The 27,697-nt window shown below is 32.3% G+C and overlaps 1 protein-coding gene across 5 annotated transcripts in view; it reads right to left on the reverse strand.

Moving 5' to 3' along the window:
- PDS5B (PDS5 cohesin associated factor B) overlaps nt 1-27,697 on the reverse strand; it is a 160,236-nt gene that overhangs the window by 72,678 nt on the left and 59,861 nt on the right. For all 5 annotated transcript variants that reach the window (XM_019736562.2, XM_019736559.2, XM_019736558.2 and 2 more), the window contains exons 7-14: nt 23,079-23,159; nt 18,653-18,793; nt 16,338-16,453; nt 13,883-13,977; nt 8,775-8,920; nt 6,685-6,836; nt 5,373-5,486; nt 73-154 (exon numbers count right to left, since the gene is read on the reverse strand). In XM_019736562.2, coding sequence (XP_019592121.1) covers nt 73-154; nt 5,373-5,486; nt 6,685-6,836; nt 8,775-8,920; nt 13,883-13,977; nt 16,338-16,453; nt 18,653-18,793; nt 23,079-23,159 — 927 coding nt within the window. The remainder of the gene's footprint in view (nt 1-72; nt 155-5,372; nt 5,487-6,684; nt 6,837-8,774; nt 8,921-13,882; nt 13,978-16,337; nt 16,454-18,652; nt 18,794-23,078; nt 23,160-27,697) is intronic.

Raw genomic sequence — 27,697 nt, forward strand, 5'->3', positions numbered from 1 at the left:
GGTAAAGAGCAACCTAAATAAATGTTTTACAAAACTTAACATCAAAGGAAAACTTCATTACATTTAACTTACTTTGGGTTGCTTAATTAAGTCAAGCAAATCCTTTACTTGGTGTCGGAGCAGATTTTGACATTTCCACATTTCATTCAATGCTCTGAAAAACACAAAACATAAATTTAAATAACAAAGAATACAAATTCTTCCAGAATATTCTAACTATATTACTTAAAAAAATGTTCAAATTACAAAAGATGCCATAGATGAGGTAAAATTCACGGGACTAAGCAACTGATGATTTATGGAGGGAAAGAGAGCTGAGTGAAATGTAACAGATGATAACATTTGAGGACATAACTGTATCAAAAGAAAGGGATTAGTGGTGGTAGTTTCTTCTTATTAACTAAAACATATTTGTAGGTTAGGGCATATAAATTAACTGCAGAAATTATAAACTTGGAGAATAAAGGAATATTTGATGGAGTAAGGTTTTGTATTAGGCAGAATGAAAAGGAATCAAAGACACAAACAGAAGAGTTAGCCCTGAGAGAATGGGGGTACTTTTTCCTAAAACAGAAATAGCATATGTACAATTTTATATATATTTACTATATTATATATAAGTATATAATATTTAATTCAGTACATATTGTTACATACTTATACAGTATACATACTATTTATATAATATATGTAAGTGAAAATTCTTTTTATACGGGAAAATTTTTGATGTCCTCTTAATAGTTTTGTTCTCAGGCAGAAATTTGAATCTAAAAGAACTTATACAGGTATTTGAGGAAATATATGAAAGTCATAAAAAGTGGTTAATGCTAGTAAAATATTAAGTTATAGAGTATCAGAACATGTTTTAAATTTTAGAAAGAAAATTTTCCAAAGCCAAGTAACATTTTTCATTATTTTGTTTTCAATATCTACTCTTCTATTAACCTCCATTATCACACAGATAAAGCACTGCCATAAAACAGTAATACAGAAGCATATACAACCACTCTTTTTCTTTTGATAGATAAGACAATTATAAATTGCTATTTTCTAAGACCTAACCAGAAAATAAGCCCTAGGATTTTTCAAGATGACATCCCCTGAACATAAGCACTCATGCATCTTTTGGAGCAAAACGTAATATAAGACCCGGTCTTACTTTCAGGGAAACATGGTATATACCTGAAAGTAATAAATATTGAATATCAACTGTAATTGACAAATAAAAAACTCACTGTGATATAAAAAATAAATAAATAAATAAATAAATAAATAAATTGCTATTTTCTTTCCCCTCAACAGTATGTTTCAAAAATACCTTTGAATTTTTGGAAAACAAGTTAATTTGAATTTGGATAAAGTCCGTTATGGTACTTGAAATGGTACTGGTAAAGCAACAGTATTCGAGCATTTTTCATCTTAGAAGTTCAATTTAAAACAGCTATACTTCACTGTTTCCAAGTTACTAAAATTCCATACAAAGTTAAATTGGCATACTTTAAGAATGTAAACTTTAAAAAGAAAAATGACTATACCCAGAGGACTGTAAAAATTTAACAGCTAAGTAAGAGTTATGTAATTAAAATATTAATTTTAGAAGAAACAAGTATCCTGAGCTCCAAAGTTAGTGAATTCTCTCTCTCTTCCTTATCATTACTTACAACTTCTGAAAGGTCAGGATTCTGAAGCTTGCCTTCACTTAAAACAAAGCAGAAATTGTTTTACCTATTTTAGTTATTTATTAATTTAAAGATGAAATCACACACAATTCTAAAGTTCATTTATAAACTATTATTACTATAGTTTAAATAAAAAAGTGATCATCACTGACTAAGAATTTGTATTCTAACATACTGAGGGGGGTGGTATTCTCAACAATTTTAATAAAATTATATTAAACAGCAAAGACAATTTATTCTTCTGTCTTTGCCTTTCTAAATAGCACTTAAAAGAGAAAAAAAAGTTATACCAGCAGAAGCATTATTACTACAATAGATAAATATCCATTTATTTAATATTAACTTGAATTCCAGTTCTGTCATTAAATAAATGTAAAAATCTGATTAGAGCCTGGATAGTTTCACACATGCTATCTGACTTTTAAGTAGACAACTAGTTAGTCCCTCATTCGGGCTTCTCCATGTTTGCAGTAACACACCACAAGTTTGCGCTAACTCAAAGAAAAGGACAGATACCATTGGGCTGCAGTCAGAAACTTGTCCAAATGTCAAAGAGAACCCTCTTCTCCCACCTTCTGCTCCCAGTTGGCAAATTATCCATAAGATTCAGCTGCACAAAACTGTCTAGGTGAGAGGCTGCCCAACAAAGATTACAACCAGGATATCTGATACTACTACTTACTCTTGTCCCTAACACAGTAGTTGTTTTGGGAACTTGGGGGAAGTGGAAATACACATCACGAACAGAGAGTACGCAAGCCTGCCTCTATTTTCTTTTTCAATAATCAGGATTTTTAGTTAATCAAAATTATTCAAAAGCTGGTACACATCAAAAGTCTAAAATACATGAAGTATTTTGTCTTTCCCAAAAGAACAGTTATAGAATAAAATATATGCCTCTTTCAGCAAATAAGAATCCTTATCAAACAAGTTCCCACCCGGCACTTGCCTGCCAAGCAGCTATTTTTAAACCCCTTTCAAACTAATTAGAGGTCACAAATTCAAATGACTTCTGGGCTAGAATGGTAATGTAAATGAAGTAGGACAGGTGTTCCAATAGAGTGGTGAGGACTGTTGGGGAAACTGGAAATGTTAATGAAAATATCAGTATTATTAGTATTGAGGAAAATGAAAAAAGATGACATAAAATTTGATACCTAAAAATTTCTCTAAAAATAAGGTGTCTGATAATGTACAAGAGGATGTAGAAACTTACAAACCCTGGCTGAAGTATAAATTAGTATAATCATAGTGGACACCAGTTTATACTTTGATACTTAGTTTGTAATGCAAAAAATGTACATGCTCAGCAATTCCACTCCTAGCTATGTATCAGTGATTCCAAACCTTGTTTGCCTATTAAAATCTCCACAAATATTTTCCTGAAAACGCCAATGCCCAGACAACACTCTAGACAAATTAAATGAGGATCTCTGAAGGTGAGATGCAGAGATTCAGAATTTAAACCTCTTCAAGTGATTCCAATATTCAAGTAGCCAAATTTGAGAACCATTCATAACCATAACTTAAAAGAAACCCTTGCATGTGTGTATTAAAAACAGTTCATAGCAGCATTATTTGTATTAGTAAAAACAAAACAAAAAACAACACAAACTCTTTCAACAGACTCAAATTTCTAATGTCAAGATAACAAAATAAAATTGTGGCATTTTGACATAATTCAATACTAGTTAAAATGAATTCTTTTTTGTTCTTGTGGATTGGGAAACTCTATATTCCAATTCTATTCTTTTAGGGGTGACTCAATTTTTAATGCCCACACTAATTAAATGGTCTAATTAATCAACATGTCTGTCCTTACATGATAAAAGAACCCGAGGAACACTTTACCTGCCAACTTACATATTCTTATCTGACAGGGTCCACCTAGTATTTGACTTTTTTTTCACAAAGGTACGGTACCCGTCAATCAGAACACCTGTCAGTAGAACAAGATCCTGGAGGCCCTCCTGCTCCGCCCAGGAAACAGGGAGAGGGTGGTGATCCCAGAGACTCTCAAGAGAGCTCACAGACTGTTGCAGTGCTGTGTGCTGGCTAAATATCAGCCTAGATGCTAACCTACTTTTTAATCCACACCCTCACCCTTTGTAAAGAAAACTTTATTGGTAGTATTGCTTTTACAGGCATTGATTATTTAGATCTGCAAAAGTGTTTGAAAATTTTGTTGCTTCTTACATTCTGTTCCCTCCTTCTGAATTTAATTTCCATTTTCACCAGAAGAAATTATTCTTTAGTAATTTTTTCAAGTAGGATCTTTGAGTGGTGAACTCTCGTTTTTTGCATGAAAGTGTCTTTATTTCATTTTTACTCTTAAATGACAGTTAAACTGAATCAAGAAGTCTATACTGACTGTGATTTTAAATTGGATACATAGCATATATAATCCATTCTAAGAGGCCATATCAATTGTGTCACAAAGAAAAGAATGCATTCCAATTCCAGAGATGTTAGCATACGAAAATTTTATGTTTTAAAATCAATTAAATATAGTAGTAATATATTTTACTATATATGCAGTATAAAAAGAATGTGCTTTGGAAGCAGGCAGAGCTAACTTCAAATCCTGGCTTTATCTCTTACTACTCTGTGACTTTGTGCGTGCCAGCTGACCTTTGTGGGTTTCAGTTCATGAGATGTAAAACAAGAAAAACACCACTATATTCGGGATTGGCAGCTTTTCCTATAAAAGGTCAGACAGTAAATATTTTAAGCTTTGTGGGCTATACAATCATTATTCAGCTCTGCTGTCGTAGCCCCAGAGAAGCCACAGATCATACATATTCCTGTGCCTGAAATACAGCAGGTGTCAAAAAATGTACATTTCTCCCCTCTACAACCTTTTCCTCAACATTTCTACGAAAGATATAAATAACACATACAATAATTTCCATGGGGAAGTGAAGCCAAGTCCCATAAGCAGCAGTAGGAATGAAAATTACACAGAGTTCCTCAAACTTCCAATTTCTGAACATTTAGTCCCCAACAGTTGTAACTGCACTTGCTGAACTACTAAGGATCTACATTTTCTAAAACCTAGAGCAAATCAATCTCTAGGCCTCGACTTCTTAACCTTCAGTATGATCCAACTAGCAGTGTCTCTTCTACATCCAAAATGCCAATCCCCCACAAAAGAACCCAAAAGTATTTTTTGAACAAACATGATCATAAAAATATATCTGTGCTTACCCTCATACCAAACATTATGTTGTGGTAAGGAAGCACAAAAATATGTACACTACTGCCCTATACCATTACGCAAATAGATCAGTATCAGGTGGAAATAAAATGGTAGCATTTTCACAATATGTTAAGGAAAACACAAAAAGACACCACCCCCCCACCACCAAAAAAAGTACATCCATATTTCTTAAGACAGCAATAAGAAAATCTAGAGAAAAATAAAATCCTGGAAGGTTCCGTGCCAATTATCTCTATTTTTTTAATTGCTTGTTAAAACAATTGCTTGTTTTTAATTGCTTGTTAAAAATCCTTGTTAAACTCGTTGACAGCAGTACTTTCTGAAAAAAACAGCCGTGTATTTTATTGTGTCTGACCATTTAACCAATGTTTACATTACATAAATTGTTAACATTTAAAAATGGTTATTTTTTCCCCCATAAAATCCAGTATACTACAAAAGATGGAAAGAACAGTTTGACATTTGAAACATACTTCACAGCATTTAAATCCAGCGTGGCATACAAGTAATACAAGCACTTCATCCGTTCCGTAGTTTCCAAATTATGGGGAACCATGTACTGAGCAAAGATCCTCTCAACAAGCAATCTACAAAAGAACACAGAGAAGGGACTATAGTGATGCTTTAAACGTATGTATTCAATTTGTATATAAAATTCAAAAACAAATAAAGAACACATATAAAAGAGATGTGAATTGCAATCAAAGACTTGTTTTCATAAGAACAGGGGACAAAAAAGACTTTAGCTGGATGTACTGGAAAGAGCCCCTATACCCAGCTAAAATAACTACTTCTGTGTGACCTTGGGCAAGTTAGTAAGGAGTCAATCTCCTTATCTGAATAATAAAGGGTTATAAAAAAAACTACACCAGGTCCTTTGAAGTGACAAATTCTAAATATCTATACTCATTTTAAAATTATGCAGAAATGTTTAAGTTTCTTTGAGTTTTTGTAGTGATCGTGATGAAAAAAGTCCGGGTTAAAAGTATAAAAAAGTGCTATCAAATCACAATGCAAATCTCCGTGCATTAATGCTGCACACTCAAAAAGTCTTAGAAAACTTCAATTTTACAAAAATAATAACTATTATTGTCTTAGATAATGTTAACCTAAGATACTGTTTTCTTACCTCTTAAAATTGTAAGATGGCCTACTGGTTCTTAATTTTCTCATTCTGACCTGTTATAGGCAAGATCACTTGGATCCCACTAACAATCTGTCAAACCAATTCAGACTACAAGCAGGATTTACAGGTCTATTAACTATTCAGTGGTTAGGATACATACAAAGCTCTAATCTTACACTGGAATAAAAAAATACAAAGATTATATTCAGTTGTGTTTTTATACAGCCTTATAAACTGTGTTTTTAGCTCTGAGTAGGAATTGTTTTTATTTTCAATGTCTATAATCTAAATGGTTTATTTGAATACTATTTGAAAAAATTTTATTTGAAAAGAAATAGCTGTGATCCTTATAACACAATTACCTATGAAGCAACATTTAAATTATAGTAACACACATTCCTACTTTTCAATATTATTCTGTTCTAAAATAATATATGGAAATGGACATAAAAGCTGTAGCCATCTCTAAAGTTGTATGTACATTACTGCTTCATTTATGGCTTTGATGAGAAGAAAATTAGTCACTACCTACCTTTAACTTGCAGTTAAAATTAAGGAAGGAGTTTAAAGTTAGAAATAGTTTGCCTAAAAGAACATATCAACAACAGTTATATAACACCAAAACGCCAAATATTTTATATACAGTGCCCTTAACTTACCGATCATCAATACTATTTTGATAATATATATGTAGCAATTTGTCTTTGATCCATGAAATCTGTTTTGCAGCATCTTTTCCAGCTGCTGATTGTAAAGCATATTTCTTATAAATTTGGGCAAGTCCCATCATGGCTTCTTTGCGCACTCTCCACTTAAAATAAAACCAAAAATGATTTTTTATTAATTTAAAAATGCTTCCATTACATTAACTCAGGAAAGTCTACTTTTCTAGTTTTTAATTTCCTTTACACAATATATTTTCATAAAAACTAAGTTACTGGATATCAATTTATAAGGACTAGATGAAAAAACACAACTATCATTTTAATATATCTACTATGTAAAGTACCGATACTTCAACACATAAAAAGAATTTTAATGCTTTCAATATCTTGAAACATCACCTACCCCTAAAAACAAAAGTCAATCACAAGCTGCATAAAGTCATTTGAATTGGTAAGGGAAAGCATGTTACAAAATTTTAAAAGGCAAAGACAGAACTAATTGTATAAACTGTGATTTATCCCTTACAATTTTTTTCCAAACTATGGTGTATATTAAGCGTATTTATATTAAAGGCATATATGATATTGGCTTTATCAAACAAATGCTGAATATAAAGGGACATCAGTGCTTCATTTTTTATATCTGGGAATCAGTTCAAGTATAAGAGGAATGTATTCAACTATTTTTAACAATAAATACATACTTGCTATAGTGTATCTAACACTGCTTAATTATTTTGGAATGCATTTATTCTTCAGTGTTACATAAACACAACACTACATTCAGTAGGATGTGAGTCATGTCTAGAATTTCATGAATCTGCACAGATTATTTCTTTTTCCTTATTCCTTCTTCCGATGCAGTCTGTCAGTCATAGCAATATTCTCCCCTTGGTTTTTGTTTTAATGAATTGCAGTAAGTTAAGCATACCCCTTTATCCATCCACCACATACATACTGAAATAAAAGACTTCAGAAGCCTTACTCATAAAACTTCATCTCTAATTCCCTATTTTATCTCTAATTCCCCAAACTACTGCTTTAAGGAGAATTTGAAGATAGAGTATATTCTAATACTACCAAATCATAAATATATTCAATTATTTTTTGGTACCCAATTCTCCTTTTCCTTTTTTATGCCTTTTTGCCTTTTCATTGTTTAACACTCCAATGAAATAGTCAATAAAAACAAGATTAAATTCATCAGCTAAAATAAGTTGCTTTGAATACTATAAGGTTAGAGGGAAAATCATGCAATTCCTGCCCATCTATTCTGCACGCACAACCTCATTATCAGAGAATCAAAATGATGGTGGTAGCATAATCAACCTTATAAGCAACGACGTATTAAAATGCTGTATTATCTAGTCAAAGTAATTCACAGCTATCAATAGGCCTCCCACTTTCTTTGCTAATCCTTCACCAAATGACTCTTCAGTGTAAGTCTATAAACCCATCATGAAGGCAAGGAGGGAAAGGGTGGAGGAGAATGAACCTCCACTGCAAGCCTGATTGAGTCCTAATCCATCCCAGGCGATGTGGAATACAAACGTAACACGGCAGTTCCTCTCCTCAGATGCCACTAGGTAATGAGCGGAGCTAGTGGACACTCACTCAAAAGGGAAGGTTGGGGACACAGAACATGGGCTAGAAGCATGCTGGGTTTAGCTCTGCCAAGTTGAAGACATCTTTTCATTTTCTATTCCATGGAAATTATAATATAACCAGCTAGAGGACTAACAACTGATACCCAAAGAAAAAGAAAAGAGAGCCAACAATATGAGACCAGCTGTGTCAGAGGTCCTTTACAAAAGTCACTTATTAAAACCAGTGTAAAGCTGAACAGCTGACTACCACTGAAAGCCATCTCGTTTCTAGGATGAGAACAAATAATCTTAATAAAGAAAAACTAATAAAATATAATGTTACAAAAAGTAATACCTTTTCATAAATATTATTTTAAACACTAAAATGCCTTCCCAAAAGGGCTAATTACATTTAAATCCCAGTATTTTCAAATGAAATACTATTAAACTTCAAGTATTCAAAACGAAAACTTATTAATAACTATTACTCCTACTTACCCGTTTATCTAATGTTCTCTCTCTCACAAAATTAAGCAAGTGATCGTTCACCAGAAGAATATCCTTTTTAGCAGCTGTAACTATTGACACAATAACATCATGTCTAATAGCTTCCTCAGGGTCATGTGACCTCACTTTAAGATACTCTGAAAGATAAAATTTTATTTCATTAAAATGGAACTTTAACAATTAAAATATTTTTAACACTTGCATAAGACCTTTGAAAGTAAACCATAACAAAAACAAAACCTAAGTAGAAGGTTCAATGATTCAAGAAAATTAGGAGCAGAGGAGAGAGGAAAACGATCTGTCCTTCAGCGAAAACAGAAGTTTACATGCCACTGAGCAGTAAAACACCCCCTTTGGGGGGCCGAGTAGTTAAGGAGTTCCTAACCTCATTAGTTAAACACACCATATGAATGAACCAAGAAGTATACCAACATTAAATATTTCACCTCTATTTTTTGTTTAAATGTTTAAAATATTCAAGTGGTTTACTGGGAAAGGCTAGAGTATTCCAGTTTCTATTCCTTAATTAACTGGGGAAACGTTGAGTGAGGTTGTTGAGACAAAAACAGTGAGATGCTTGTCACCAAGAAATAGGATTACAGGAAAGACCACAGGCAATTGCATTTAACTGAACTAAGAAAGACCAAAGGGAATACAGAAGAAACGAAACATTTAACAGTTATGAGTGCCTGGAGGAGTATCTTAAAGTCAAAAACATTCTCCATCTAGCATGGAGAACGCTGAAAAAAAATTTAACAATCTTCAGTAATAACACATTAACCTTATGGAAGAGGCCCCACAACTGAATATAAATTAAAAAATATAAAATATTCAGCTTTTTATAATAAGACCAGTGAGACACAATTTCATTGTTTGGATTTGGAGTAATAAATATAGCCAGGCCTATACAAAACAAACTGTGCTTATGATGCCTGAATAGATTTACTTCTCTCCAAATGATGAATGAATTTACTTCTCTCTAAAACAATTTAACAAATAATTATAATGTAAAGACCGATAAAACCCCTACTCAGGTCTTAAGCCCTTCCACCTTGAGCATTCTCTACTAATAGGAACTATTCTAAAAAATGAGAAAGACCATATGGTTGCTAAAAAACTTCTGAATAGAAAGGTTATTTTACCTAACTCAGTAAAGAAAGTAATTTTTAGTAGTGACTTCAAATGGAGTATGTTAAATATATCTCAAGTTCACTTCCCCACCAAGATAAATACAGGAGTTTTACCTTTCACTGTACCTGTTTTGAATGTAATATATATTATTTTAGGTGCCACTAAAAAGAAAAAAACAATGACACACCAAATTTTAAGATGCATCCCAATTTGCCTAAAACAAATCATTCACATTAAACAGGTACACACCAAGAACTATTAACTTACAGATATTTACTGTGCAGTGGAAAAGAAAAAAGAGGAGAAAAAAGAAATTCTCAACAGTTACTTAGCATGAGAAAGTACCTAATAATACTCTTCACAATATGGCTGTCCCTCACACTTGGCTGAAACCACAAGGATGAATCTCACAAACACACTGTAGAGAAAACAAATAAATGTGTGTGTATCACACACATTTATCTCAGCTCACTCCTGAAACCCTAAGAAAATGTTTTTTAAATGGGACAAGTAATGAGACCACAGCAAAGAGTTTTTCAACAAAATTTTAGCAGATGGATGACTGGTAAACACCAGAGGAAAAAGGAAAAGGATGAAATCCAAAAGGGGAAGAAAATAAATGAGCTCAATTCCACGGTGGAAGAACCCTGAAACTGGTTGTAAATTCAAGACACGAAGCTTTGAGAACGGCAGAGGTAAAGACTGCAGCTGAAAACCTGAGGAGTGGTTGAAAATTTGCATAAAGAGAAGTTAGACCCCTAGATTTTTCAGAACTTTTAGCCAATTACAAAAATTAAGATGTGCCCAGAGAGAGGATGAAGACTAGAAAATCATAAAACGTATGTTTCATAAAAAATGAAACTATAGCCAGCCCTCCATATATACTGGTTCCGCCCGCATCTATGGATTCAACTAAACACCAAGTGAAAATATTTGAAAAAGAAAAAAATGTTACATTGCTTCTGGCGTGTACTGCGTAGTCAGGCCTACAATGGTTGCTTCTGTACTGAACATGCAGGGTTTTTTTTATGTTATTGTTCTCTAAACAATACAGTTTAACAACTACTTGCATAGAACTTACATTATATTAGGTATTGTAATCTTGAGATGACTTTAACGTATAAGGGAGGATCATGTAGTACATATTTGCATATATATTTACATGCAAATACCATACCATTTTGTATAAGGGACTTGACTTAAGCAGGCTCAGATTTTGATATCTATAGGGTAGGGATGGGACCAATCCCCTGCAGATACCGGGGGACCACTGTACTGTCTTTTGGTAAACCAAAACTTTCAAAATAATCATTAGGACTAAAAAGATTGGTGAAATAATTCACATCTGAAGCATATTTTAAATAGCTATTAAAAAAATCAAAACATCTGTTATTTACCCAATAATAAACTTTGCTTTAAAATTCTGACTGTAAAAATATGTTTAAGTTTTTTATACTTTAAAAAAGATCCTGAATAGAGAACTATTACAAAGAAAAACAAGAAAAATAAATATCAATTTAAAAAAATAAAGATGGGCTTAAAATTTAAACAGATACTTCATAAAAGAAAAAAACATACCAATATGCACATAAAATGATGTTCCATCTCATTAGTCATCAGGAAAATGCAAATTAAAACCACAACAGAACAGCAAGACCCATGAAAATGGCTAAAATAAAAAAGATTGACAACACAAAATGTTGGCAAGGACACTGAACAACTGGAACTTCAAACATTTTTGTGCAAGTGGAAAACAATACAACTACTATGGAGCACTTACTAGTCATTTCTTATAAAGTTAAACATGTATTAACCCTATGACAAGCAATTTCACTCCTAAGTAGTTCCAAAAAGGCATAAACACATAAATTCACAGAAACACTTGTACAAGAATACTCACAGTAATCTTAGTCATAATAGCCCCAAAATGAAAACAACTCAGCTAATCCATCAACAACAACAACAAAAGTGTATTCATAACAATGGAATATGACTCAATAAGAAAGAAGAACAAAGTAAACATACAGGAGTCTCAAAGACACTAGAGCAACTAAATTTTTCAACTCCTGATAGGATTCTCTCTGGAGAATCTGAGTAGTTGAAGAGGAAGTATCTAAGCGAAAGGTTATCCAAGGAACAACCCACCCCAAAGACTTTAGAGCGAAGGTCAGACTCAACAATCCCACCCATATACTCAGGGCTTCCTGAAGCCCTTTTTATTTAGTCCCCACTCTTCATTATGAGCAAACAGCCGACGATTGTCAAGCACTTAAGGAATGTCTCTAACATGGAAAATACAAAGAAAGCAAATGAAAAGTGGGGAAGACATTTTGTAGGAAAAAGTTCTCCAAAACACTACCATTAATTTTTTCAGAGAATATTGCATCAGTAACACCAAGATGCTACAGTAAAAGGAATACCCAGGGAAAAAGAGAAGGAAGAGAAAAGGGAGACACGCACAGATGCAGGCGTGTGCAAGGAAAGGGGGGGAGGGGGGAGTAGGTAAGAGGAAGAATGGACTGTCTTATGGTCAATGCTGTAAAGCAGAAGCTCCAGGGCAAGCAGTCCACATTCAGATGTGAGTAGGCAGATAGTGTTCCAAGCAGGATATCTTCCCGCTAAATAGGATGAAACTGATGAATACCTACTGTTTAAGTCTGACAGGAATTCAACAAAACCTGAAAGCATTATTATGACAAACGGTTGTTAAAAATGTTACAAAAGGCTATACTTTATAATTTTCTTTACCAGAAGAAACTCGGAAGGAAGTACTAAGACGCAACAGTGAGCAAACACTATAAAATGAGCAGTTAAAAATGTAGTACAAGTTGGTAACGTTTAAAAAGAGTAAATAATCAAGCAACACCAATAATGTGAAAGATGAGAAGAGTGCTCAGAGTTCAAGTTTTCAAGGGTCCCTAACCGCTCAAAAAGAAGCCAGAGAGTTCTGATTAACTTTAGACTTCATTAATCAATTATACAGTGAAAACACCAAAGAGAATGTTAACCTCCAAGCTCATAGAGAAAAATATGGAAAAATGAGAACAAAGAAAATAAATCGATTGAGCAGAAAAAATGCAGCAAAGAAAAAGAATGGAAAACCGAAAACACAAAATAGGAAGTACAAATGTGTTCAACTACATCAAATAACAGTATCATCTCAATAAAAATTTTAAAACACGTGACAATACTGTATCTAATTTATGGACTGATAAACATGTAGCACTGATAGAAAACCATGAACAAGAGGCATACCAAATTTAATAGCATGGTTACCCTCTACAGAAGTGGGAAAGAGAATAGTTTGTGAGGGGCATTTCAACAATCTCTACAATTTCTTTCTTTTTAAAAATCTCTTAAGCAAATACAGCAAATTGCTAACATTTCTGAGGAAGACAGAGTAGCTGTTACATTCACATGTATTTTATAATTTTTGAAAAATTAACAGAACAGCAATAGTTAAATATGTGATATTCTCTTTACTACAAAAATACAAAGTTCTGAACCGCGTTATAATTATTCAGAAAACTCACCTCCATTTTAGCATGGTTATAATTATTCAGAAAACTCACCTCCATTTTAGCATGGAGTCTACAATTTAATGACTCTCACCTAAGTTCTCAAAATACTGAAAAACATTCAAGTCTTATAATCTATTCAAAGTCAAGACATGTTCAAATCCAAATACCTGAAATATTTTTAGAATTGTTCTTAACTAAGAAACTAATGTTATCTCTAATAACACCAACATTTTACAGGTGCTTCCAGAGTAAGGACGCACTAGGAGGTAAAAATTCTACCTCCTAGCACAGAGTAACTTCCATGATTGATGAACTGAAACAAGACTTTGCCTATCACAATAGCAAAAAAAGGTATCTTTTTTTTGTTTATTGTCCTATATATAAAACCATTTTTTTCCCCACCAAAAGGCATCTAGAATATTTGCTGCTGTTGTGGGTATAGAGTACCTGTTAAGTCCTTTGCTAAATCTGGATGGTTCATGAGACAGTGGCTAGCAAATTTCACACATTCCAGACGTATTGGTACATGGATGTCATTGAACCTGATAAAATATAAAGGCAGTGATATTTAATATCAGAGAAAGAGATATGTGCTTAATCGGCACTCAATTTATGTTTATTTCCCTAATTAACAGGATAATTCAAAGTGAAGCCAGGCTATTTTAACAAAATTTTTGATATACTATTATATGTATAAATATTTTAGACCCTATGTATTTAAACTAGGACAATCTCCTGTGAGAACTATGTACTTTTAAGGAGCATGTTTCAACAATACACACTTGGCTTAAGTATAAGAATTAAAATGACAAAATTGTTCCTATAAATATTATACTTTCAAATGTGTTTGTTTATGCAAGTATATACACAGAGCATAGATACATTATATAAATCCCATACTGTGTTTGAAAAGAAAGGCTTCCTTCAAAGAATTCTTTCTTAAATATACAGCATTCACAAATGTGTGGTCGGTCCTGCACTAAACTCCGTGTTATTTTACATGCCTCTAAAATTGTGCCCAAATTAGTCCTATCCAGCTAACTACCACAATTATTACTTGTCCATTATCAAAGCCAATTTTTACATGGAAATGTAAGTATCTTAGTACGTATCTCTAAAAAAATGAAACTCTGGTTGTTATGTCCTTTAAGTATCTTTTAATTTTATATTTTCCCTCCCATCTCTTTTTTCCCCCTTATAATTTGGTGAAGCAACTGTTTGGTGTTTGTGTATGTAGTGTCTTCCCACAGTTAAGATTTTGCTAATTGTATCATTCTGATGTCAATTAACAGGCTCCCCTCTCTCCTCAATCCTGTAAACTGGTAGTCCGTCCGATCTAGAGCCTGACCATGTTAGAAGGCACCGCACTCCTCTACCAGGAGGCATTGATGTCTAGTTGTCTAAACCACTGATCCTCAAAGCCCCGATACATTAGTTCATTATGGACTATAAAATAGTGATTTAAAAAAACAACAACACATAAAAAAACTTTTTAAGTAAGAACATTAAAGTGAAGTGAGTTTTCCACTCAATATTTTCAGATGTCTTAATTCTATAAGATCAAAGGTTTCCAAATCTTGTGTTGCCCATTTCATAATAAACAAATTTAGTATTATTAAAGAAAAAGAGAAGTCTTCAAAATAAGCATCAAATTACTCATGAAAGCTTATTACTAGAAAAAAATTTGTTCTATGAAGTACACTAAAAAAACAATTCTAAAAAGGAAATATTACAAAGTAATAAAAAGGTGACATAAAATTTAGGATTTTCCCTCCAAAATCTATAAAATAAAGTCTGGGAAATCTAAGTCCTGATTTAAAGATATACTGAATGCCTATATGTAAAATTGTATTTTTGTTTAACACATTCAATAAAACGGATTTTAAATTGAGTTGCATGATTTAATTACACTTATACAATACTTTGCATTACTACCCAAGAACTTCGCATTGTATTGAAGAAAAAAAAGTTGAGACAAAATTTAAAATGACAAGAGCTAATATGTATTAATCACAACTTGTTAAATATTATTATGAGTTTCGAAGAGATAAATCAGATTAAGAATTTAGCACTTAACAAGCACTTATAAAGGCTTGTATCCTTATTTAAGAGATTAAATTTATCATAATTCATTGCCAGTTCTGGTATTAAGATGGAAAGAAAAATGATGACATAATTATTTCAATACAAAGAAAACAGAGTAAATCTTTAAATCCTATTTATTTACTAATTATTTAATTGCATTATTTTTTATGAGGATAATTTGAAAGGAAAAAAAAAATCCCCCTTTATCCTTAGGGTCAAAGTAGGTTTTGGTCAGGGCACCTGAAGGGGTTTTAATATATTCAAAGTCAGGATACTTTTAGAAACATAAAGAGAAATAAACACACTTCAAATTTTGCAACCAGTTTTAGGAGGTTTGTGGAACATTAAAAGTGTACAAGGAACCCAGGTTATCATTTCTTTAAATGAGAAATGGAGAAAGGAGGCTAAGTGGAGGAACATACGTAATCATTTATTTATTCATTCTGTGGATGCCCTTACAATACATATCTCCAAATAATCTAATTAAATATTTTGTGTGGGGGTGGGAAGGGGTTTTCTCTCACAGTGATGTTTTTTCAGTTGTAATTAATCACTGTTATGTAACAATACATTTTAATTTCATTATCAGAATACTTTGCGAGATAGCTTTTAAAATGTATCATCTTTTGAAAATTACTGAGGACAAAATAAGACGAAAAGAAAATGAGAAATTGTAAATATGGCCAACACTATTTTCACTCAAACTTCCAAACCATAAAACTTCATTTTTATGATTTCAGGAACAGTCGTGTTTTAAAACAATGTAAGTAGATACACACATACATGACTTTCATACAGGACACCAAAAATCATATACCTGCCCAAATAACACTGCCAAAGTGGTTTGTTTTGAGAAGCCAATTCTGAATCCTTCGCCCCAAACATTTTTGCCAGTAGTTTAACAACTTGCAGGCGTTCCTCATTATCATTGCTCTAAAACAAAACACAACCACAGATTTAAAATCATGACACAGATATCTTCAGAATAATTTTTCCCATGATCTCCCTTATCCTCCAGTTCCACAGAGCACCTTCCATAAACTCCAGATGAAATATTTGACATAAAAATGCTCAATATACTTTTCACAAAATTAAATATTATCTTAAATGCTCTAACCATCGCAAATTACATTAAAGCAGTACTCCCTGCTTGAAAATACATCTCAAAGTTTGATTAAATGTTAGAAGTTCCCTCCACTAAATGACACTTATTTGCATTCAGAGTCAAATTCAAAAACTAACTCAAATCAAACGTACTTTGTACCCTTGAAAAACTGTCTGTGGTTTTTAAGAACAGACACTGATAGAGGTCAGGCCTACAGTAAACAGAATTTCGCATGACTGTCCTGGTTAAGCTCCTGATGGAAATAAGTACGTGCTCAAGTTTCCCAACAGGAGAGTCAGATCATGTACATATACCAGATTCATAATGGAGTTCAGTAATATGATGAAGTCTTGCACATGCAAAACCTACAATTTCTGTTTCCTACACTACATTGTGAGTACCCTGGGGACCAGAACTCAATTTTACTATTGATTGTGGTACCTCCCACAGATGATATAATGCTAAATGAATCAGCCAGCCACTATACTAGAGTTCAACATAAAATGTGACAAATGGAATAGCAAACAGCAGTAATATTCAAGGTACTATGGACAGTATTGGGCAAATTTCTTTTTAAACCAATGCCTCATCCTAATATTAAGAGCCCCCATAATCTGACCTAACTCATCACTATTATCTCTCTCATTATTCCTCTTAATAAGTACTTTTCAATCCTGGCTGCACATTAGAATGACCTCTAAAGCTTTAAAAAAAATAAAAGAGACACACACAAAACAAACAAAAAACAACTGATATCTGGACCCTATGCTAGAAATTCCCATCAACCTGTCTGGTTTAATGCCTGGACATGTACTTGTTTATTAAGGCTCCACAAGTGAAAATTCTAATATGCAGTCAGGGATGATTTAAATTTCCTTTGTGCTCCCATCCAACTGTAATTCTTTGTGTAGCACAAATTCACCCAGTACTTTCCTACCTATGCTTCTGGATGATGTTTCCTTTGCTTCAATTGTATGCTTTTTGTATCTTTTATGACACTTAACAATATCTGGCCCATTATTAGATTGGAATTATTTTTTCCTTTTCCTCCCATGGAATTTAACTAGATGTTAAATTTGCTGAAAGCAGGGACAATAATTCCTTACTTTATACAAAATTTCTTATAGTATTCAATGTTTTTATTAGAGAAAATAAGACCAACAAATAATTAAAGGTATGCCTGCCTCATCAAAATTGCTAACTAAGAACAAAAGGGGGAGTGGGGACAGAAAGGCAGGTGAATCAAATAGCCTACTTGAGAAATACAATAAAAACATACCCCCAAATAAAACAAGAATTATTACACTACAGTACAAACATGTACTGTTTGTTATTTTGAAAAAAGACAAAACATTTTTAGAAACAAGAAATACAACACAGAAATAATTTAAGACCTTTTCTGGGTGGTACACTGGGATTCATCAAAGACTATTAATTACAACCAGCTTTATTTCACTTTCCTGTAATAATTTGAAAGAGAAAGGAATAGCCCCCAAATTTACACATGAAACTCAATTTTATGGCATAATTTAATCTCAAGGCAATGGGAACATGCCTACAAAAGATTCCAGAGAATTATGTGAAAAGCAAAGGAGCTTTCAACATAGGCAAGTATAAAATAACATGCACAAAGGGAAAATATTTCATCTTATGTGAATATTAAACCCTAAACTATTTTTATGGCCCAATCAAAGGGTCTTGAGAACTACTATAAACTGTGCCTTGAAAACATAAGTTTAGGTGTACAGCTATGACTTCAAAAGTAAGTCGCAACCTAGAATTTATCTGGAAAATATTTTGAGGAAAATACCGTCCTGTTAATCATTAATTAAGCAGCTACTATCTGCTAGGAACCATGGTAGGCATTGAGATACACAAATAGGCAAGTCACAAATATGTAAATAAGTAACAGTAATATACCATCCCATCTGTAATATGCAGATAAAACCACTATAAGAATTAAAAGCCATAAATAATGCTTTTTGCTAATTTAGTTGACAGAAGTATATTATTTTTAGAATAGTTACCTTTAATTTAAATTCAAGCTGGGGTAAAACTGAGAGCAGCAAATGACTATCAATATTATAGAGTTCCAAAATTAAGTCAAAGACATGCTCTGACAAATCGCTGATAGATGTTTTCCCAAGCATCAAAACCTGATTAAAAAACTTGTGAGAAAGAAAATTTATCATTAACAGAAACAGCATAGATAAAATCAATTTTCTCAAATCTTAATTATTATTAAAATTCATTATTTTATACAAATTCTAACTAGGCATATCAAAACATTTTCTAACAGTAGGTGGAAAAATCACTACAGGGTACATGAAAAGAAAAAGATACAGACCTTACCTTGTACACAATAAAAAATACGTACTTTGTATTAACTCACCAATTATTGTATCAGTAAACATCCAACTACCAGTCACACTTCATTCCCCCTTTACAATACTGACTATCCTGTATTAGTTACTAGTGTACATGTCTTAATTTCTCTACTAGATAAATTTCTTAAGGGCAAGGGATCACATCTCGTTCACCATACCATGTATAGGAGACAACAGCATGAAAGATAAAGCCATCTACCTTCACAATAGGAGCCAATTCCATTTTTAAAATATGTAATTTTATATTTATAATGCAAATCAACCTCTTGCTAATCTTTTATTTTATCAATGTGTAATAAACAACATAAAAGATTTATAGCACTAATTAAAATCCAATTAAAAGCACACTCAAACACAAGAAAAATACAAATTTGAACAGCTTTTTTTTTTCCTTTAAGCATCCAGCTGTAACTAGTTTCCACATTCAGATCACAATACTACTGAAACTGGTAAAGATGCATGACATAATAGCCAAGTTCCTTTCCAAATAAATAAAAATTAACCCAGATCATATACCACATACTCTCAACAGTATCTTCCGCCACCTTAAAGAAGGAGTTAGGGTCTTTACACCACTTAAACTGCCCTGATCACTTCTTTGACAGTAACACACAACTTGGTTTAATTAGGTTTTCTGTATGTTAAGTATAAAGCCAAGGACTTCACACTTCTGTGTCTCTTCTGCTTACTTTGAATACTTAGGTTGTTCTTAAACAGTTTCTTAGGTCTCCCCTAGCCATGCAAGAGAGAAGAACAAATTCTATTTTACTATTCTTTCTTTACTGGTTTTAAAAATAACTTGTTTGTCCTCCGTGTTTATCAATTCTGTAGGAAAAGAATTATGACATCAAATGTTAAATTCTCATTTAGGTTGAAAATAAAGTGGCTTTGTTGTTTCCATTCACAAATTTTCTCCTGTTTAAAAACAGTAAATCTACCTTTCCTTAACAAAAAACTAGTAATCGCTTCCAATGTGGCCGACCATCTTTGGTGATTAAACTGTCCTCTTACTCTATCAGTCTGGGGAAAACTCATTTGAAAATGAAAAAAAAAAAAAGAAAAAATTTCTCTGGATTAACTTCTTACAAATTCCATCAAAAACATTTATTTAAAAATTATAATCTCCATAAAGGCAAGGACCACGTCAGTCTTTTCAACTGTATAATAAGAACCTAGCACAGTGCCTGACACAGAGTAGGTAACAGATACATATTTAGTAAATGAATGAATAATATGGAACACGTACTATGACACAGATATAAACAATCCATACCCTACACGAGGGCTTACAATTTAGTAGAGATGGATATAGATTTGATTAAAGTACTTCCTTCCAACAAAGATTAATCTTTCATTTACAAATGGGTAATTAATATTCACACTACAAATTATTTTGTAACAATTGCCTCCTAATGAAAGGAGTATGAGTAAGCTATAGGTGGGTAATAAATTCTACCTTAGATTTAAGCAGTCGATTTTAATTACAAAAGAGTTTTCACATTAAATAACATTCTCTATCATCAACCCAAGTATTATTAACGCCAATTTACAGATACAAAAAGCGAGCATACGTGAGATTAAGCAATTTAACCAAATTTTACCTATATCAAGATGGACGTGATACATTTTTTCCAGCACAAAATAATTTTCTGCTGCCTCTTAAAGCACATGATTAAAATTATCTGGTCAAAAATAGTAACACCGCCAAGTGATCCATGCAGGACATTTTTTGAATTGTCAATACACAATTTTTGTTCTTGATACATAATAAACTTTAAAAAAATACATATATTTTTAGTTTTTGGGGTTGTCAAGTGACAAAAACTTCTATATAAAAAAAATAATCTAGAACACCATAGTGATTTCTTAAATCCTATATATGTAAGAATTACTATCTATAAAGAACAGACTTGAATGTGTCTGTACATAAGAGTGAAAAAGACACAAGTAAAGAAGGAACAGAAGTGGGGTTATTATTACCTCAGTATCCTACCTCTATTTTTGCTAATTCTTTACAAGGAAGGTAAATGAATAATGACTATTACATGTACAGGTCCAAAGGGCTGAGAATGATTTTTAACATTGCAGTCATTTTATCCTACTATAAGACAATTAAGTTCACTAGAAAGTAATTTTACATGGATAAGTTTTAGGCAGAAAAATAAGAAGACTTATAAGGGAATAAAGGAGAAAAAACACAGCAATTATTAATAACTTCTTAGCTAACCCTTAAATAAGGCAAATGATAAGAAAAAAAGGAGAAAGAAGAAAATAATGGACAAAGTAGTGGAAATAAATATGTAACTGAAAGTATGCTCAGACCACTGTACTAATCCTGTGCCTCTTGCCCCACAGCTTCTGGTAAGTGGTGGTGGTGGTGGGGGTAGGGTTCTATGTCTCAAGGTAAGAACTAAGAGCAGGAAATTAACAAAACATGTAAGTGATAGGAAAATGTTTTAACCTTGATATTTCTGGGATTACTAAAAGTCCTTCCTTGATCCTTTTATCTTTCTTCTAACTTTTATTGTAAATATTTTCAAACATAAATGTTGAGACTAGTATAATAAACGTAATCACCCAGCTGCAACAAATACCACCATTCTATCTTGAACCCCTTTTCTTTTATTACTTAATCAAATATTTATTTCCCCAATCCTAGCAAAGATATCATGTTATAATGTTATTTTTCTTATTTTTACGCCAGAAAAAAGCATCACAGAAAGTCAAGTGTTCCCCTAAAAAAAATATCTGGCTGAGCAGTATCAATTTAAATAACCACCAGGAGGAGCTCACCCAGTGTATCAAATGAGCCATAGAGATAGAATGCTTAAGTCTGGTCTACACACTTCAAGTGCCATTAAGTCAATAATGAAAAAAAGCTCAATCCACTCAATCCCACCAATTTATTCCAGTCAATACCCAAGACTCACAAAACTTATAGAAATCAATATTTAGAATTACCTGACAATCTTGGAGTTATTAAGATAGATTATACAAGCTATCTTAACTCCAGCTTTTGAAAGTTCATCCTCCCAATTTCTTTATAAATCAAATACATTTTTGCAAATCATCATGTGCTTAGAATTATTTAAGGCCATAAGCCAGAAACAGAAACTGGGATCTACCAAGGTATTGTTTTATAAGGTATGTTACTTTTCAAAGTACATCTTTTATGATGTACTTTATATACTGAGTTTATTTTTGTATACTACAAGAAAAATTCTCATTCAGTAAACTTCAGGAAAATTAAATATGTGAGAAATTATAAAAAGCTTTCTTTCTGACTTTTTTCAAGACATATTTATATCCTTTACATGTTTGGAGGAGGGTGAAAGTGAAAAGTAGGTGGAGAGACAAAACTGCTACACAAATCCAAGGGCCAACATTAACATTATGTTCTAGATTTGTTCCAGAAGGAAGACAATGCGAACGATGCATTCAGTTCTATCAGTGAACCTACCAAGCTAAAACACATAAATACAAGATGGTCAATCAAGATGGTCAATACAGGATGGTACATAAGTAGATTTGGGATGATAGTGAAAGGGCTCATTTCATTGCAATTCTTCCCCTTTCTCAAAAAGGTAGATTTATATGGAATCTACCCCAGGGAAATCATGTTAGGCACCTTGCACCAAATCACTGTCATTCACTTGTTTTCAATTTTCAGTTCTTGATATTAGTTCTTATCTTCCCGTTATACAAATCAGTTTAATCTCCAAAAAGCTATGAGCAACTTCTCTGAATAATGAAAAGTTTTGTAAGTTTTACCTAATTACATTTAACTCTATTCTTAACATTAGAAAACTGTGTATCTTGCTAACCCAAATAAAAGCTGTTTTAGTTCCCAGGAAATTTGAAAGAAGTAAATGAATGAACACAGAAGATGAGTCTTAACCTCCTAGAAAACATTAACCAAGAATAATTTTATGAAGGAGAAGGAAAATACATTAATGATTTAAACAACACAAAATTGAAAAGTTGTACTACTTGCCGAAATTTTGCTTCTAGCAGTCTTTAAAAGTTTCGCTAACCCACTGGACAACTAATTACAAGTGAGACTTACATTGGTAATATATGGTTCAATAGCTTGAGCTGTCCTCTTCAGTAAAGCCTTCGCCAAATCGTATGCTTGCTTGTTTAAGTTCTGAAAAACATAACCAATATCTATATTATACATCTCTAACTATGACAAAATATTACCTGTATTCAAAAAACCACTCAGGTAAATGAATGAGAAATCTAAAACTCAATTAGAATAAGAGAGAGAAGGCAAAGCCACTTTTCTTATGACTACTAGATCATAAGATCTTTTCCAAGCAAGGGTAATTACATTCTCTTTATATCTTGTTGATAGCATAAAGTAAACCACATAGAAAAGGTCAATAAATGTTTGTTAGATTCAAGAGGAGATACTCAGTCATTCTAAATCTAGTCCCAAAGTCAAATCAGCTTAGCCGAGTACAAATACAGGCTATTTCACTCCAGGTCCAGAAGAACCAAAGCATCCTAAGGGGATGAACTGGGTTCTAGTGTGGGCACGAATTGGGGGGAAGGGGTAACAAGTGGGGGAAGACAAGAGTTTGGGGCAGCTACAGGAAAGCAGATTTATTCAAGAACTTTGCAGAGAACAGGTAAGTCCAAGGATACAACAAGAAACATAACAAACAGTAAAGTATGCCAAGCAAAAAAGTGCAAGAAAAATATCTTAAGAAAATGTGTTTGTACATAGATCTTGAGGATGACAGAAGGAATCAAGGCCAAAGATCTAAAATGGAATCAGTACATATTCTAGTTTATACATATTACAGAGAACAGGAATACTATATATATCTTGAAACTCACATTCAGCGTATTTTTAGATTAATATTGATGCTTGTATTGTATTATTTTAATCATTTCTAACGGCTATTTAGTATTTTACTATATAATATGCTATAGCTTACTCATTCTTAGTTCACAGGCATTAAATAGCATGTCTTATACATTCCTTGTACATATAAGAGATAATCTTCTGTAAATTCTATCTTTGCCATTTTTCAAATGGGCTGTTTTGTCTTGTTCTTATTTATTTGTAGAGTTTTTCCATCTCTATAAATTCTACACACTAAACCTTTGTCAATTACATGCACAACATACTTTAGTCTATACTTGTTTTTTCACAATGTTTAAGGTGTGCGAGAGAATACATAAGTTTTTTATTTTAATGTAATCGTAAGTATCAATCTTTGCCTATTTGGCATGTGCTTTACATCTTTCTTAAATTATCTTCCACATTATGGTTAGGCTGTTTTATATTTTTCAAATAAAATTTTAAAGACTTGCTTTTCAGACTGAGATTTTTTTACCAATAATTTATTTTCATGTACGGTGTGAAATAAGATTCTAATATTATTTTCATATAGATATTCAACTGTCCTAAAGCCCCTTATTAAATAAACCATTTATTAAATAGTCCATTATTCCCTTCACTGACCTGTAATACCTGCCCGCTCTTTTCTATATAGCCATGCATCCATTTGTAAATTCTCTATTACTTCCACATGTCCCTTTGTCTATCACTGCCTTATTATAGTCAAAGTGACATATGGAAACAATGTCTTAACACCAAGTAGGGTAGTCCCCACTTACTTATTCGTCTTCAAAATTGCTTGGCTGTTATTGGCCACTTGCTCCTCAACGTGAATTTTACAAACAGTTTCTCAAACTACAGACACACGTGCATATACAAACACTTTCAGTTTCTATTTTGGATGATCTATTCATACACAAGGAGTTGACATCAGTATGATGCTGAGTGTCCCAACCCATACACAATAACAAATCATGCAACATATTTAAGTCTTCTTTTATACTTTTCCGTCAACTAACAAAGATTTGAGCTACTTAGAAATTTAACAAAAATGTGCATGAACTTTACGTTGAAAATCCATAATGATTTACAATGTAAAGTCCATGCACATTTTTGTTAAATTTCTAAGTAGCTCAAATCTTTGTTAAAGCTACAAATGAAAAAGTTTTGAAATTATACTAACAGATTTTTCTATATTGATATTATATCTAGCAACCTTGCAGAATTTTCTTCTTCTGGAAACGTATCTGTGTATATTGTTTTGTTTTCTGCAAAGGCATTGGCAAATAATTTCAGTTTTGTTGCATCTTTCTAATCCTTTTATCTTTTATTTGTTTGTTTTGTTTTTGTTGACTAACTTAAGACCTCTAGTTAATGGTGGTTAGAAACAGCATTCTTTTTTCCTGAGAAGTGACATCTTTACAATGTTCCTAACTTCAAAGAGAATGCTTCAGCATTTCACCATTAAGTACGGTATCTCACATAGCCTATCAGTTTAAGGAAGTTTCTTTGTACTTCAAATCTGCTAAGAGTTTTAAAATATCATACACTATATTGAATTTTATCAAATGGTCCTTTCCTACATCTATAAATTTTTTTCTCTTTGATCTGTTAATTTACAGAAATATCTATCGCTAACATTTTCTAATGTTAATCCATCATACATTCCTCAAATAAAGCCAAATTTGCTCATTATCAACTCATTATTTTATATCACTCTGGATACTGTCTACTATTATTTTATATTGGATTTCTGTTACTACATTTTAAATTACATTAGCCTATGATTCTCCTTTCTTGTTTGACTGTCTAGTTTCCCTAGGAAGGTTATAAACTCCTAAAGTGAGCTGTGGAACATTCCTTCTTTTTCTATAATCTGGAAAATTTTGCTGTGTATTAAAATGATATGCCACTTACATGATTAATAGCAATCTCCTGGTGATGAGTTTAAGTTAGTTTGTGGTTGGTTTGAGTTTTGCTGCTGTTGCTGTTATTATTATTACTATTGTTGTTTGAAAAGAAGTTTTAGTATAGGATAGTTTTTAAAACCAATTAAATTTCTTTATTGGCTAAAGGTTAAGACTTTCTCTTGAAACAAATTTGCAAATTATACTTTCTAGAAATTTGCTAGGTCTAATTACAAATGTTAGCATAAAAGATTGTTCATAGAACTGTCTTTTGAAAATTTTAGTGTTTCCTGTTCTCCATTTCATTTAAAAACTGTATATTGATACCATCACCCTTTTTCTGATTCAATTTGCCAAGGATGTGCCTATTTAATACACTTTTCAAATTACCAACACTGGGTTTTCGTAAAATGTGTTTTCTATTTCATTGATTTGTGTTATTTTCTTCCTTGTATACTTTGTACATTCTGATGATACTCATAACTTCTTGAATTGGACACTAAACCATAAAGTTAGATTAAATAAAAAAAACATTTTAAGTTGCATCCCACAAGTTTTACTATGCATCATTTTAATTGCCATTATGATTTATACTTTTGACAGATTATGACTGCTACAAACTTGTTAGTCTTATATTTCACATCCTCAATATTCTTAAAAACTGTTGGTCTGCTTGATTTATAATCACTGGGAAACATGTTAAAATTGTCCACCAAATTGTGCATTTGTTTCTTTTGCCTTGTAATTCTTTCAATTTATGCTTCACATACTTTGATTCTATGTACATACAAATTTAGATATATTCCTGAGAACTAAACCTGTTAATAATGTGTAAACCCCTTCTTTAAAACTATTGTCTAATATTAATATAAGCTACTTCAGTTTTGTTTGTTTTTTTTGGTTTTGGTATGTGCCTGGCAAACCTCTTTTCCATCCTTTTACTTTCAACCTTTCTGTGACAGTGTTTTGTTATCTCTTATTAATAATGACCAGCTGGGTTATTTTCAATCCAATGAGATAATCTGCCACCCATTGTAAATTTGAGCCATTTACATTTATTATAATCCTTCCATTTATTGTAATCCTTAAATTTTTAATATGAATACTTCATTTAAAGTTCAAAGTTAATCAATAGCTCTAAACTCTTGATCACCGCCAGGATCATAACACTCATTAACTCCACTCAACCTTATGTTATTTGTATCCAGTGGTTTAAGACCACTTTGTTAATACTCCTTTAATTAATCATTATTGCTACTGTTTTTGTTTTATATAATCTTCTTATTGAGAACATTTCTTTGTTCCACTATTTCTTTTATCTCACTTATTTCAAATTCAACTTCCATCATTCTCAAGTACTCACACAGTTGTTTCAGGAAGGATCTATTGACAAATGAATATTTTTTAATGTCTTAATTTCACTCAAACTGGCTGTGTGCGCACATGCGCGCACACACATACACACATTTATTTTATCTTAGCATTGTGGAAATGCAGTTCCATTATCTTCTGGTATCTATCCTTGCTACTGAGGAGTCAGAAATCAGTTTAACCTTTATTCCTTGGCTAAGAGCTATGCCTTTTCCCTCTGGGTGCTTTGTAGATTATTTGTTTTGGCATTTTTCAATTTCTCCATGAGGTGTCTGGACTGGGATTTATTTTTATTTATCCTGCTTACGACACTTTTGCTACCTAACCCATAAATTCATGCCTTTTACCAATTCTGGAACATATTAAACAAATTTCTATTTGAACACCTCTTCTCCACTCTCTACTTGGTGTTCTAAAATCACTACTAAATATATTGGATCTTTTCAATCTATCCTTCATGTCTTAGTATCTTTTTTGTTTTCTTTATCTTTATCTCACTGTGTCTGTATAATTTCCTCAGATCTATCTCCCAGTTCTGTAAATATCTTTTATAAT

The sequence above is a fragment of the Rhinolophus sinicus genome, linkage group LG04 (assembly GCF_036562045.2).
Source record: "Rhinolophus sinicus isolate RSC01 linkage group LG04, ASM3656204v1, whole genome shotgun sequence".
NCBI classification, from domain to species: domain Eukaryota; kingdom Metazoa; phylum Chordata; class Mammalia; order Chiroptera; family Rhinolophidae; genus Rhinolophus; species Rhinolophus sinicus.